Source organism: Oncorhynchus mykiss, chromosome 4 (assembly GCF_057628025.1).
Source record: "Oncorhynchus mykiss isolate SJ-2025 chromosome 4, ASM5762802v1, whole genome shotgun sequence".
Taxonomy (NCBI): domain Eukaryota; kingdom Metazoa; phylum Chordata; class Actinopteri; order Salmoniformes; family Salmonidae; genus Oncorhynchus; species Oncorhynchus mykiss.
The window spans coordinates 54,811,767-54,827,102 of record NC_143025.1 but is presented as its reverse complement, the minus strand read 5'-3'; the positions used below and the strand labels follow the sequence as shown (position 1 = coordinate 54,827,102).

General features: G+C 43.7%; 1 protein-coding gene across 16 annotated transcripts in view; it reads left to right on the top strand.

Annotated features, from left to right (window-relative positions):
- LOC110521031 (serine/threonine-protein kinase MRCK beta) overlaps nt 1-15,336 on the top strand; it is a 126,383-nt gene that overhangs the window by 31,995 nt on the left and 79,052 nt on the right. For 15 of the 16 annotated variants that reach the window (XM_090232294.1, XM_090232290.1, XM_090232293.1 and 12 more), the window contains 4 exons: nt 2,874-2,969; nt 4,571-4,719; nt 6,367-6,460; nt 14,144-14,344. In XM_090232294.1, the coding sequence (XP_090088420.1) occupies nt 2,874-2,969; nt 4,571-4,719; nt 6,367-6,460; nt 14,144-14,344 (540 nt within the window). Of the gene's footprint in view, nt 1-2,873; nt 2,970-4,049; nt 4,261-4,570; nt 4,720-6,366; nt 6,461-14,143; nt 14,345-15,336 lie in introns of those variants that run through there. The other variant, XM_090232296.1, reaches the window with a different exon arrangement.

Sequence of the window (15,336 nt, the reverse complement as noted above, 5' to 3'; positions counted from 1 at the left end):
GTGTGCCCTCAGGCCCCTACTCCACCACGACCACATATCTACAGTAATAAATCCACGTGTCTGTGCCTATGTTTGTGTTTCTTCACAGTCCCCGCTGTTCCATATGGTGTATTTTTACCTGATTTTAAAATCTGATTCTACTGCTTGCATCAGTTGCCTGATGTGGAATAGAGTTCCATGTCGTCATGGCTCTATGTAGTACTGTGCGCCTCCCATAGTCTGTTCTGGACTTGGGGACTGTGAGGAGACCTCTGGTGGCATGTCTTGTGGGGTATGTATGGGTGTCTGAGCAGTGTGCTAGTAGTTTAAACAGACAGCTCGGTGCATTCAACATGTCAATACCTCTCACAGATACAAGTAGTGATGAAGTCAATCTCTCCTCCACTGAGTCAGGAGAGATTGACATGCATATTATTAATATTTGCTCTCTGTGTACATCCAAGGGCCAAACGTGCTGCCTTGTCAAGGGCCAAACGTGCTGCCTTGTCAAGGGCCAAACGTGCTGCCTTGTCAAGGGCCAGACGTGCTGCCTTGTTCTGAGCCAATTGCTAGTCCTTTTTTGTGGCACCTGACCATACGACTGAACAGTAGTCAAGGTGCGACAAAACTAGGGCCTGTAGGACCTGCCTTGTTGATAGTGTTAAGAAGGCAGAGCATCACTTTATTGTAGACAGACTTCTTCCCATCTTCGCTACTACTGCATCAATATGTTCTGCTTAAATGACTACAGACCAGTAGCACTCACGTCCATAGCCATGAAGTGCTTTGAAATGCTGGTAATGGCTCACATCAACACCATTTTCCCAGAAACCCTAGACCCACTCCAAATTGCATACCGCCCAAACAGGTCCACAAATGATGCAATCTCTATTGCACTCCACACTGCCCTTTCCCACCTGGACAAAAGGAACACCTATGTGAGAATGATATTCATTGACTATAGCTCAGTGTTCAACGCCATAGTGCCCTCAAAGATCATCACTAAGCTAAGGATCCTGGGACTAAACACCTCCCTCTGCAACTGGATCCTGCACTTCCTGACGGGCCGCCCCCAGGTGGTGAGGGTAGGTAGCAACACATCTGCCACGCTGATCCTCAACACTGGAGCCCCTCAGGGGTGCGTGCTCAGTCCCCTCCTGTACTCCCTGTTCACCCACGACTGCGTGGCCAGGTACGACTCCAACACCATCAAGTTTTCAGACGACACAACAGTGGTAGGCCTGATCACCGACAACGAATGGACAGCCTATAGGGAGGAGGTCAGAGACCTGGCCAGGTGGTGCCAGAATAACATCTTATCCCTCAACATAACCAAGACTAAGGAGATGATTGTGTACTACAGGAAAAGGAGGACCGTGCAGGCCCCATTCACATTGATGGGGCTGTAGTGTCCACATCACCAACAAACTAGACAGTCTTGAAGAGGGCACGACAAAGCCTATTCCCTCCTCAGGAAACTAAAAAAATTTGGCATGGGTCCTCAGATCCTCAAAAGGTTTGACAGCTGCACCATCGAGAGCATCCTGACTGGTTGCATCACTGCCTAGTACGGCAACTGCCCGCAAGGCACTACAGAGGGTAGTGTGTACGGCCCAGTACATCACTGGGGCTAAGTTGCCTGCCATCCAGGACCTCTACACCAGGCAGTGTCAGAGGAAGGCCCTAAAAATGTTCAAAGACCCCACCCCAGTCATAGACAGTTCTCTGCTACCGTAAATCATGCAGCGCGTTGTATCAAGATCGCAGATTTTAGAGTAACAACAAATGTCAGTACATATGTGTCTTACATCGGCTGAAAGCTTTGATTCTTGGTAATGTAACTGCACTGCCCAATTTACAGTAGCTATTACTGTGAGAAAATGTTATGCTATTGTTTGAGAGCTAGCACCACAACACTTTGTTCAACGCTATAGGTTTGATAAATTCACCTCTGAAGGTGAAATGTGTACTTACATTAGCCCGTCTTGAGAAGTTGCTTCAATATACCCACATAATTTCCCTACCTCATGAAGCCATCTATTTTGTGAAGTGCACCAGTCCCTCCTGCAGCAAGCACCCCCACAACACGATGCTGTCAAACGTGCTTCACGGTTGGGATGGTGTTCTTCGGCTTGCAAGCCTCCCCCTTTTTCCTCCAAACCTAACAATGATCATTATGGCCAAACAGTTCTATTTATTTTTTCATCAGACCAGTGGACATTTCTCCAAAAAGTACGATCTTTGTCCCCATGTGTAGTTGCAAACCGTAGTCTGCCTTTTTTTTTTGCCGGTTTTGGAGGAGTTGCTTCTTCCTTGCTGAGTGGCCTTTCAGGGCATGTCGATGACAGAGGAGGGTCAAAGATGTGGTGTTTAGTGACTGAGAGAAGGAGGGTCAAAGATGGGGTTTTTAATGACGGAGGAGGAGGATCAAATGTGGTTTTTAATGACGGAGGAGGAGGAGGATCAAATGTGGTTTTTAATGACGGAGGAGGAGGAGGATCAAATGTGGTTTTTAATGACGGAGGAGGATCAAATGTGGTTTTTAATGACGGAGGAGGAGGATCAAATGTGGTTTTTAGTGACTGAGGAGGAGGGTCAAATATGTGGTTTTTAGTGACTGAGAGGAGGAGGGTCAAAGATGGGGTTTTTAGTGACTGAGAGGAGGAGGGTCAAATATGGGGGTTTTAGTGACAGAGGAGGAGGGTCATTGATGTGGTTTTTCAGGAATACCTCATTCAGACTGACCTGTATGAAAATGTAACTTTTTTAAAATAGAATTTTACTGTTTCCAATTCTCTGTTGATCCACATTTGTTTGTGTATGCTCGCCCGTGTGTGCATGAAAGTAGGGAATATGTCATAGCTGACCCCTCGATGTCATTGTTTCCTACACAGACGGCGTGTTTCCGCGAGGAGAGAAACGTTCTAGTGAACGGAGACTGCCAGTGGATCACCACCCTCCACTACGCCTTCCAGGATGACAACTTCCTGGTAACAGCTTTACACACACACACAATGTTCTTCTATCCTTGTGGGGACCTAAAGTACATTTTCATTCAGAATTATATTTCCCCTAACCTAAACCTATACCCTAACTCCTAAACCTAACCACTAAACCCTTACCCTAATTGTAACCCTGAACCTAAAATAGCCTTTGTCCTCATGGGGATGTGGGAAATGTCCCCACAAGGGAGTTTTTTTTCTTGTTTTACTATCCTTGTGGGGACATTTGGGGATTTTAGTTCCCCACAAGGATAGAAGAACCAACACACACACACTTGTGTATAGTCTGTCTGGGTGTGTAGTATCTGTGTGTTTATGTATACAGTCTATTCAGAAAGTATTCAGACCCCTTCACCTTTTTCACATTTTGTTACGTTACAGCCTCATTCTAAAATTGATTCAATGTATTTTTTCCTCATCAATCTACACACAATACCCCATAATGATAAAGCGAAAACAGTTTTTTGTGAAATGATTAAATATTAAAAACAGATACCTTATTTACATACAGTGGGGAGAACAAGTATTTGATACACTGCAGGTTTTCTGTAATTTTTATCGACGGGCCTGGACATGCGCTGGCTTGAGCAGGGGGACCTTGCAGGATTTTAATCCATGACGGCGTAGTGTGTTACTAATGGTTTTCTTTGAGACTGTGGTCCCAGCTCTCTTCAGGTCATTGACCAGGTCCTGCCGTGTAGTTCTGGGCTGATCCCTCACCTTCCTCATGATCATTGATGCCCCACGAGGTGAGATCTTGCATGGAGCCCCAGACCAAGGGTGATTTACCGTCATCTTGAACTTCCCTCATTTTCTAATAATTGCGCCAACAGTTGTTGCCTTCTCACCAAGCTGCTTGCCTATTGTCCTGTAGCCCATCCCAGCCGTGTGCAGGTCTACAATTTTATCCCTGATGTCCTTACACAGCTCTCTGGTCTTGGCCATTGTGGAGAGGTTGGAGTCTGTTTGAGTGTGTGGACAGGTCTTTTATACAGGTAACGAGTTCAAACAGGTGCAGTTAATGCAGGTAATGAGTGGAGAACAGGAGGGCTTCTTAAAGAAAAACTAACAGGTCTGTGAGAGCCAGAATTCTTACTGGTTGGTAGGTGATCAAATACTTATGTCATGCAATAAAATGCAAATTAATTCATTAAAAATCATACAATGTGATTTTCTGGATTTTTGTTTTAGATTCCGTCTCTCACAGTTGAAGTGTACCTATGATAAAAAGTACAGACCTGCCAAATCGACAGTGTATCAAATACTTGTTCACCCCACTGTAAGTATTCAGACCCTTTTGCTATGAGACTCTCAATTGAGCTCAGGTGCATCCTGTTTTCATTCATACCCAAGAAGACTCGAGACTGTAATCACTGCCAAAGATGTTTCAACAAAGTACTGAGTAAAGGGTCTAGATGCTTATGTAAATGTGAAATTTCTTTTTTTTTTTTTTTGAATAAATCCATGTAAATGTGAAATTTCAGCTTTTTTATTTGTATAAATCAATTTTTTGCTTTGCCATTATCTCTGCAATACCTGGTGATGGACCACTGTGTGTTAACACAATATAACCTGTCTCTCCTCTGTAGTACCTGGTGATGGACTACTATGTGGGCGGTGACCTCTTGACCCTGCTCAGTAAGTTTGAGGACCGTCTCCCAGAGGACATGTCCAAGTTCTATGTGGCAGAGATGGTGCTGGCCATCCACTCTATACACCAACAACACTACGTCCACAGGTAAGAGGGATGTGTGTCAGTGTATTTGTGATCGATATATAGAATGGCAGATCTCTCTCTGGAAGTGTTGAAGAGAGGTGAATGTGAATCTGTAACAGGTACAGAGTAGGCAGATCTCTCTCTGGAAGTGTTGAAGAGAGGTGAATGTGAATCTGTAACAGGTACAGAGTAGGCACATCTCTCTCTGGAAGTGTTTGAAGAGATGTGAATCTGTAACAGGTACAGAGTAGGAGTAGTACCACTAGACTACCTGCCGCCCCAGTGTGTCTGTGTCTGTGCGAGTACGGCACAGTACTTCACCGGGACCAAGCTTCCTGACATCCAGGACCTCTATACCAGGCGGTGTCAGAGGAAGGCCCTAAAAATCATCAGACACTCTAGTCATAGACTGTTCTCTCTGCTACCGCATGGCAAGCGGTACCGGAGCGCCAAGTCTAGGACCAAGAGGCTTCTAAACAGCTTCTACCCCCAAGCCATAAGACTCCTGAACAGCTAATCAAATGGCTACACAGACTATTTGCATTGCCCCCCCCCCCCCCCCACGCTGCTACTACTCTGTTATTATCTATACTTAGCCACTTTAACAACTTTACCTACATGTACATAATTACCTCAAATTCCTCGACACCGGTGCCCCCCTGTATATAGCCTCCACATTGACTCTGTACCGTAACACCCTGTATATAGCCTCCACATTGACTCTGTACCGGTACCCCCTGTATATAGCCTCCACATTGACTCTGTACCGGTACCCCCTGTATATAGCCTCCACATTGACTCTGTACCGGTACCCCCTGTATATAGCCTCCACATTGACTCTGTACCGGTACCCCCTGTATGTAGCCTTGTAAGAAAGCATTTTGCTGTAAGTTTGTATCGACTTCAACTGTATCCCACATTTTCCAGGAATATTCTTCACATGTTACTGAATCTATCCAGAGTTTTTTCAGATTTCCTTATCAACAAATGCGGCGAAAAGTACTGTAAAATGTCACATTAAATCAAACGTGGTAATGTTTGGATTCAGTATTGTCAGGTGTAAAGGGTTCATGGGAAAATTGATGGCTCCAACCATCATGGTAGTTGTTTAAAGGGTAAAATAACTGTGAAATTAGAAGAGAACTGATTGACAAACACCATCTTACACTTAGTTTGTTCTCTCCTCTAATGGTTGTGTGAATGAGTGTATCAATACACAATCATATACAGTGTATTGATATTGTGTGTGTGTGTGTGTGGCCTATTAGTTTGCATTGGGCTTGTTGCGTTTAGGTGTTTATGCCGTGCCCACAGTGCCCAGCATGGTGCCAGGATTAGTATAACAGAGGGCACTGCCAGGGAGCGGGAGTAGAGGGGGAACGGGAGAGAGAGGGACGGTGGATGAACAATGGCGAGCTGTTCAGCTCAGATAGCCACCCGGGAGAGAAATGTTGAGGGGAGGGTGTGTGTGTGTGTATTGAGTCGTACATTTTATCTGATGCACTTTAAGGTGCTCTTTAAGACAATGTCACAATCATATACAGGGCTATATATTGGTGGAGAGGAGACGCACATGGCCAATCCTAACCATTTCTGTCCCCCTCTCTACCCTTCTCTCTCTCTCTACCTCTCTACCTCTACCTCTCTCTATCTCTCTACCTTCTCCAGAGATATCAAGCCAGACAACGTGCTGCTAGACATGAACGGCCACATCCGGCTGGCCGACTTTGGCTCCTGCCTGAAGATGATGCAGGATGGCACGGTCAGTCAGGTTTAATAATAAGTTGGAATCTGCCTTAGGTGGAACCGCTCCACTTGCTGCCCCACCACCTTTGATTTTGATGCCGAGCTGAGGAGCTACACACAGCATGGTTAAAAGAACACACTAAACAGCACTGGCACTGCAAACTGCTTCCAGAGGGAGCCACTGCTAGGAAACAATACAGATCATCAGCTTCTCAGCTCTTCGTGGGACTGGTTTTTGCAGGGCCTGGTCATCACGGTCAGAGTAGTACGCCATGGACAGGTAGACATATGAAGTGTACAGCTTCAGGTTGAGGGAGGATGGATGCAGCACTGGGTCACCTACAGTGCAGTGCCCCTGGAGCAATGTAAAGCTCTCTAGACACATAGGACTTGAAGCCTCTCTTTCTCTACACATACTAGCCCCTTTAGCTCCAATAGACAGGAAATCACTATTTTAAAAAATATATATATATATATATTTCACCTTTATTTAACCAGGTAGGCTAGTTGAGAACAAGTTCTCATTTGCAACTGCGACCTGGCCAAGATAAGGCATAGCAGTGTGAACAGACAACAGAGTTACACATGGAGTAAACAATTAACAAGTCAATAACACAGTAGAAAAAAGGGGAGTCTATATACATTGTGTGCAAAAGGCATGAGAAGGTAGGCGAATAATTACAATTATGCAGATTAACACTGGAGTGATAAATGATCAGATGGTTATGTACAGAGATATTGGTGTGCAAAAGAGCAGAAAAATAAATAAATAAAAACAGTATGGGGATGAGGTAGGTGAAAATGGGTGGGCTATTTACCAATAGACTATGTACAGCTGCAGCGATCGGTTAGCTGCTCAGATAGCAGATGTTTGAAGTTGGTGAGGGAGATAAGTCTCCAACTTCAGCGATTTTTGCAATTCGTTCCAGTCACAGGCAGCAGAGAACTGGAACGAAAGGCGGCCAAATGAGGTGTTGGCTTTAGGGATGATCAGTGAGATACACCTGCTGGAGCGCGTGCTACGGATGGGTGTTGCCATCGTAACCAGTGAACTGAGATAAGGCGGAGCTTTACCTAGCATGGACTTGTAGATGACCTGGAGCCAGTGGGTCTGGCGACGAATATGTAGCGAGGGCCAGCCGACTAGAGCATACAAGTCGCAGTGGTGGGTGGTATAAGGTGCTTTAGTGACAAAACGGATGGCACTGTGATAAACTGCATCCAGTTTGCTGAGTAGAGTGTTGGAAGCAATTTTATAGATGACATCGCCGAAGTCGAGGATCGGTAGGATAGTCAGTTTTACTAGGGTAAGTTTGGCGGCGTGAGTGAAGGAGGCTTTGTTGCGGAATAGAAAGCCGACTCTTGATTTGATTTTCGATTGGAGATGTTTGATATGGGTCTGGAAGGAGAGTTTAGAGTCTAGCCAGACACCTAGGTACTTATATGCTTACTATGCTTCTACTACTGTGTGTGTGTGTCACGTGTACACGTGTGACAATGACATAGCTATGCCTCATCTTCAAAACACGTCACAAGCGTAGAATGCAGTTGAATATACAGAAGTTCAGGCTTTTTTCTCACTGACTGACCCTGTGTCCCAAATGGCATCCTTTTCCATATACAGTACACTCCTTTTGACCAGAGCCCTTTTTTGTTTACAAGAAAGCGTCACGTTCGGGTGATGCATGCGCATCCCGGTACCGAAAAGCTCTGTTGCATGATAGCTAACATTTAAAGTCCTTGACAAACTTAAGTGAGTGGGTGATGACCATGAAAACCAGCTTGACTGCCTCTGGCTTTATCTAGCTCTATTTGGGATATTTTACCTCTCTAACTTGCTAGGTAATCAATCCTCTGACATATACGATGATCTAGTTGCATGTGATTGTATCCAGTGCTTGGTTTCTGATGATGAACTGCGCTCGCTACTTTTCATGACGGGCTGGTAAATGGGTCTATAGGGTGATATTTAGTGAGATTAGTCAGGTCAACGCTTTAGTCAGGTCAGTGAGGAGTGACTTACAGTAAATACTTCCAACTATAGAAATACAATGACTAGAGATTACAGTATATTCTAATTATTTACATACAACAAGGACCTGAACAATCTTCAAGAGAACTAGTACCACAAGTAGAAGCCACATTCGAATGCAACAGCCTTGTGCAGCAGCAGCACTCCGGGTGAAGTTTTCCCTAGGAACAGATCTAGGATCAGCTTCCCTTCCCCCAATCTTAACCATTTGTGGGGGAAATGCGAAACCGATGCACGATCAGCGTCAACTTCACCCTACTGCAGCAACAGCAACTTTAGACCGATGCTCACCAACGAGGACATATCTAAAGAACAGTTGACACACACACACACTGTTTCACACTGCACAGCAGCTAACATCATCCAGTTTGTCGATTCAAATGGTAATCAGATTTGGGTGTCATAGGGGGCTTCACTTAGTGTCTTTTTCACAGAACCTGATTAACTCACAACAAGAAATATGATCAATTTAGGTTTAGCCAGTAAGTGTTTATTATATTTTTAATCAGTGTTGTTTAAAGTTGGAATCTGCCTTAGGGGGAAACAGTGCCACCACCGTTGTTATTGTTGCCGAGCTGAGGAGCATCGCTCAGCATGGTAAAAATACCCTCCAAGGATGCTCAAACCTCTCCCCAGGCTTCCTCTGACTTTGCAGTTTCCTACATGTCCCACAAAGCCACTCAGGATTCTGCTCTCTGAGCCACTGGGCAGCACCATGCAATAGGAGAAATGTGATGGACCCTCCTGTTAAATTACTAATTTCTCCATGTAACAACAACAGAAACAAAAGGATAAATGGCTCACTCAAGAAAATACAGTCTCCCTCTTTGACATGGGCCAGTATTGAAATCTGACATGTGCGATATACATTTTTGTGTTCTAAAAGTAATCTTCCTATTAACTCCTGGTCTCGTGAGAGTGGCTTTATCACAATGCTATGTCGTACCAGCTGTATTTCTGCCTGCGTGAACGACAAGGGCTCATGATACACATGAAATGACTCGGAGAATCGATAGAACATGCTCAGAGAAGCCCCCAAAATATATATCATTCAAAATGGGTGAATCTTTCCTTGAAGGTCTGACTATATATGCCTTTAGTCTCTAAACTTCTTACACAAAGATTAATGACAGTCCAAGCCGTGTATGCAATGTCAAATTACAAGTGCCCTCAAATTTCAGCGGGTGTAAAATGGAAAGAAGGCCTGCATCCCAAATGGCACCCTATTCCCTACTACAGTGCCTTGCAAAAGTATTCATCCCCCTTGGGAGTTTTTCCTATTTTGTTGCATTACAACCTGTAATTTAAATGGATTTTTATTTGGATTTCATGTAATGGACATGCACAAAATAGTCCAAATTGGTGAAATGAAAAAAATTACTTGTTTCAATAAATTCAAAAAAATTGAAAAGTGGTGTGTGCATATGTATTCACCTGCTTTGCTATGAAGCCCCTAAATAAGATCTGGTGCAACCAATTACCTAATCTAAGTGTCACATGATCTGTCACATGATCTCAGTACATATGCACCTGTTCTGAAAGGCCCCAGAGTCTGCAACACCACTAAGCAAGGGGCACCACCAAGCAAGCGGCACTATGAAGACCAAGGAGCTCTCCAAACAGGTCAGGGACAAAGTTGTGGAGAAGTACAGATCAGGGTTGGGTTCTAAAAAAATATAAAATAAAATACTTTGAACATCCCACAGAGCACCATTAAATCATTATTAAAAAATGGAAAGAATATGGCACCACAACAAACTTGCCAAGACGGCCGCCCACCAAAACTCACGGACCAGACAAGAAGTTCATTAATCAGAGAGGCAACAAAGAGACCAAAGATAACCCTGAAGGAGCTGCAAAGCTCAACAGCGGAGATTGGCGTATCTGTCCATAGGACCACTAAGCGTACACTCCACAGAACTGGGCTTTACGGAAGAGTGGCCAGAAAAAAAGGCATTGCTTAAAGAAAAAAATAAGCACACGTTTGTTGTTCACCAAAAGGCATGTGGGAGACTCCACAAACATATGGAAGAAGGTGCTCTGGTCAGATGAGACTAAAATTGAGCTTTTTGGCCATCTAGGAAAACGCTATGTCTGGCGCAAACCCAACACTTCTCATCATCTCGGACACCATCCCCACAGTGAAGCGTGGTGGTGGCAGCACCATGTTGTGGGGATGTTTTTCCTCGGCAGGGACTGGGAAACTGGTCAGAATTTAAGGAATGATGGATGGTTCTAAATACAGGCAAATTCTTGAGGGAAAACCTGTTTCAGTCTTCCAGAGATTTGGGTCTGGGACAGAGTTTCACCTTCCAGCAGGACAATGACCCTAAGCATACTGCTAAAGCAACACTCGAGGGGTTTAAGGGGAAACATTTAAATGTCTTGGAATGGCCTAGTCAAAGCCCAGACCTCAATCCAATTGAGAATCTTTGGTATGACTTAAAGATTGCTGTACACCAGCGGAACCCATCCAACTTGAAGGAGCTGGAGCAGTTTTGCCTTGAAGTATGGGCAAAAATCCCAGTGGCTAGATGTGCCAAATTTATAGAAACATACTCCAAGAGACTTGCAGCTGTAATTGCTGCTATTTAAAGTATTGGCTTTGGGGAGGTGAATAGTTATGATTAACATATACAGTGAGGGGGAAAAGTATTTGATCCCCGGCTGATTTTGTATGTTTGCCCACTGACAAAGAAATGATCCGTCTATAATTTTAATGATAGGTTTATTTGAACAGTGAGATACAGAATAACAAAAAAATCCAGAAAAACGCATGTCATACATTTTATAAATTGATTTGCATTATAATGAGGGAAATACAGTGCCTTGCGAAATTATTCGCCCCCCTTGAACTTTGCGACCTTTTGCCACGTTTCAGGCTTCAAACATAAAGATATGAAATTTTATTTTTTTGTGAAGAATCAAAAACAAGTGGGACACAATCATGAAGTGGAACGACATTTATTGGATATTTCAAACTTTTTTAACAAATCAAAAACTGAAAAATTGGGCGTGCAAAATTATTCAGCCCCCTTAAGTTAATACTTTGTAGCGCCACCTTTTGCTGCGATTACAGCTGTAAGTCGCTTGGGGTATGTCTCTATCAGTTTTGCACATCGAGAGACTGACATTTTTTCCCATTCCTCCTTGCAAAACAGCTCGAGCTCAGTGAGGTTGGATGGAGAGCATTTGTGAACAGCAGTTTTCAGTTCTTTCCACAGATTCTCAATTGGATTCAGGTCTGGACTTTGACTTGGCCATTCTAACACCTGGATATGTTTATTTTTTGAACCATTCCATTGTAGATTTTGCTTTATGTTTTGGATCATTGTCTTGTTGGAAGACAAATCTCCGTCCCAGTCTCAGGTCTTTTGCAGACTCCATCAGGTTTTCTTCCAGAATGGTCCTGTATTTGGCTCCATCCATCTTCCCATCAATTTTAACCATCTTCCCTGTCCCTGCTGAAGAAAAGCAGGCCCAAACCATGATGCTGCCACCACCATGTTTGACAGTGGGGATGGTGTGTTCAGCTGTGTTGCTTTTACGCCAAACATAACGTTTTGCATTGTTGCCAAAAAGTTCAATTTTTGTTTCATCTGACCAGAGCACCTTCTTCCACATGTTTGGTGTGTCTCCCAGGTGGCCTGTGGCAAACTTTAAACGACACTTTTTATGGATATCTTTAAGAAATGGCTTTCTTCTTGCCACTCTTCCATAAAGGCCAGACTTGTGCAATATACGACTGATTATTGTCCTATGGACAGAGTCTCCCACCTCAGCTGTAGATCTCTGCAGTTCATCCAGAGTGATCATGGGCCTCTTGGCTGCATCTCTGATCAGTCTTCTCCTTGTATGAGCTGAAAGTTTAGAGGGACGGCCAGGTCTTGGTAGATTTGCAGTGGTCTGATACTCCTTCCATTTCAATATTATCGCTTGCACAGTGCTCCTTGGGATGTTTAAAGCTTGGGAAATCTTTTTGTATCCAAATCCGGCTTTAAACCTCTTCACAACAGTATCTCGGACCTGCCTGGTGTGTTCCTTGTTCTTCATGATGCTCTCTGCGCTTTTGACGGACCTCTGAGACTATCACAGTGCAGGTGCATTTATACGGAGACTTGATTACACACAGGTGGATTGTATTTATCATCATTAGTCATTTAGGTCAACATTGGATCATTCAGAGATCCTCACTGAACTTCTGGAGAGAGTTTGCTGCACTGAAAGTAAAGGTGCTGAATAATTTTGCACGCCCAATTTTTCAGTTTTTGATTTGTTAAAAAAGTTTGAAATATCCAATAAATGTCATTCCACTTCATGATTGTGTCCCACTTGTTGTTGATTCTTCACAAAAAGTTTTATATCTTTATGTTTGAAGCCTGAAATGTGGCAAAAGGTCGCAAAGTTCAAGGGGGCCGAATACTTTCGCAAGGCACTGTAAGTATTTGACCCCCTCTCAATCAGAAACATTTCTGGCTCCCAGCTGTCTTTTATACAGGTAACGAGCTGAGATTAGGAGCACACTCTTAAAGGCAGTGCTCCCAATCTCAGTTTGTTACCTGTATGAAAGACAACTGTCCACAACTGTCCACAGAAGCAATCAATCAATCGGATTCCATGTACCGGCTCATTGACTCTGTACCGGTCCTCCCTGCATGTAGTCTCATTACTAACCGGTGCCCCTGCACATTGACTCTGTACCGGTATTCCCTGTATATAGTCTCATTACTAACCGGTGCCCCTGCACATTGACTCTGTACCGCTATCCCCTGTATTTAGTCTCATTTCTAACCGGTGCCCCTGCACATTGACTCTGTACCGGTACCCCCTGTATATAGTCTCCACATTGACTCTGTACCGTAATACCCTGTATATAGCCTCCACATTGTCTCTGTACCGTAATACCCTGTATATAGCCTCCACATTGACTCTGTACCGGTACCCCCTGTATATAGTCTCCACATTGACTCTGTACCGTAATACCCTGTATATAGCCTCCACATTGTCTCTGTACCGTATTACCCTGTATATAGCCTCCACATTGACTCTGTACCGGTACCCCCTTTAAATAGTCTCATTGCTAACCGGTGCCCCTGCACATTGACTCTGTACCGGTACCCCCTGGAAATAGTCTCATTACTATCCGGTGCCCCTGCACATTGACTCTGTACCGGTACCCCCTGTATATAGCTTTGCATGTTATTTTGCTGCTGCTGTTTAATTATTTGTTACCTTTATTTTAAATTTTTTACTTAACACTTTATTTAAAAAAATATATATTAACTTAAAGCATTGTTGGTTAAGGGCTTGTAAGTAAGCATTTCACTGTCAGGTCTATACACATGCTCTGAATACAACAGGTAACAGACTAAATTTGATTTGCTTTTAAATGTTTCTAAAATGTAAATGTTTAAACTTGATGAGGTGTTTGAAGGCCGTAGTGGGTTTTTCAAATAATATTTGAACCCTCATATCAGAGCAAACACAAACTGGGTTTTTAATACTTAAATAGGGTCTCATTATACACACCCAAACCCCTTTGATTTCATCACAGCAGGACCTCTTTACAAGTACAATGTTCAATCGTGCTTCTCTGACAACCCTTCAATTCCACCCCTCATTTGTTGTTGCCTACCTCTCTCCCCCCTCTATCCTCTCCTATTCTAGGTCCAGTCGTCTGTGGCTGTTGGCACTCCGGACTACATTTCCCCTGAGATCCTGCAGGCTATGGAGGACGGCATGGGGAAGTACGGCCCAGAGTGTGACTGGTGGTCCCTGGGGGTCTGTATGTATGAAATGCTCTACGGGGAGACGCCCTTCTATGCAGAGTCACTGGTGGAGACCTACGGCAAGATCATGAACCACGAGGTAAACTTGAGGAAACTGGCTGACATTTTTAGTCAGTTTAGTTTGTTGCGACAATGTGGTGATGTGAAGCGGAAAGTGGGCCTTCAAAGTCCATGCTTTCACACATTTGTGTCCATTCCTAAAAACAAGGAAAGGAAGCAAGGATAGGATGCCATGCAAGATAATTGGGTCACAGGTATGTGTAGGGAAATCTGGTCTTAGATCTGTGTTTAAGGACCAGCGTGTTGCCTACCTCTGAGTCAGGACAAAGTGACTAGCTTGCCACAATCTAGTGAATTTAGCTTGTGTGTGTGTCATCAGCATCCAAACTGCCTTAGTGACAGCTAGCAACTCGCATATGCTTTTCCTGCCTCCTTTTCTGAATCTATTGGCCAGCAATAAGTCTTACATATTCCAAACATTTGATTCATGATTTTTTTTTTTACACGTTATTGATTGTTTACTTCCCAAATGTACAGTATTTCACCGTGTTTAACATGATTTTTGAATGACTACCACATCTCTGTACCCCACACATACAATTATCTGTAAGGTGCCTCAGTCGAGCAGTGAATTTCAAACACTCATTCAACCATAAAGACCAGGGAGGTTTTTCAATGCCTTGCATAAAGGGCACCTATTGGTAGATGGGTCAAAATAAAAAAATAAAAAAGACATTGAATATCCCTTTGAGCATGGTGAATTTATTAATGACACTGTGCGGGGGTATCAATACACCCAGTTACTACAAAGATCTAGTCATCCTTCCTAACTCAGTTGCCGGAGAGGAAGGAAACCGCTCAGGGATTTCACCATGAGGACAATGGTGACTTTACATCAGTTGGATCAACAGAATTGTAGTTACTCCACAATACCAACCTAATTGACAGAGGGAAAAGAAGAGAGCCTGTTCAGAATACAAATATTCCAAAACATGCATCCCGTTTGCAGTAAGGCACTAAAGTAATAATCTAAAAAAGGTGGCAATGCAGTTAACATTCTTCCCTGAATAC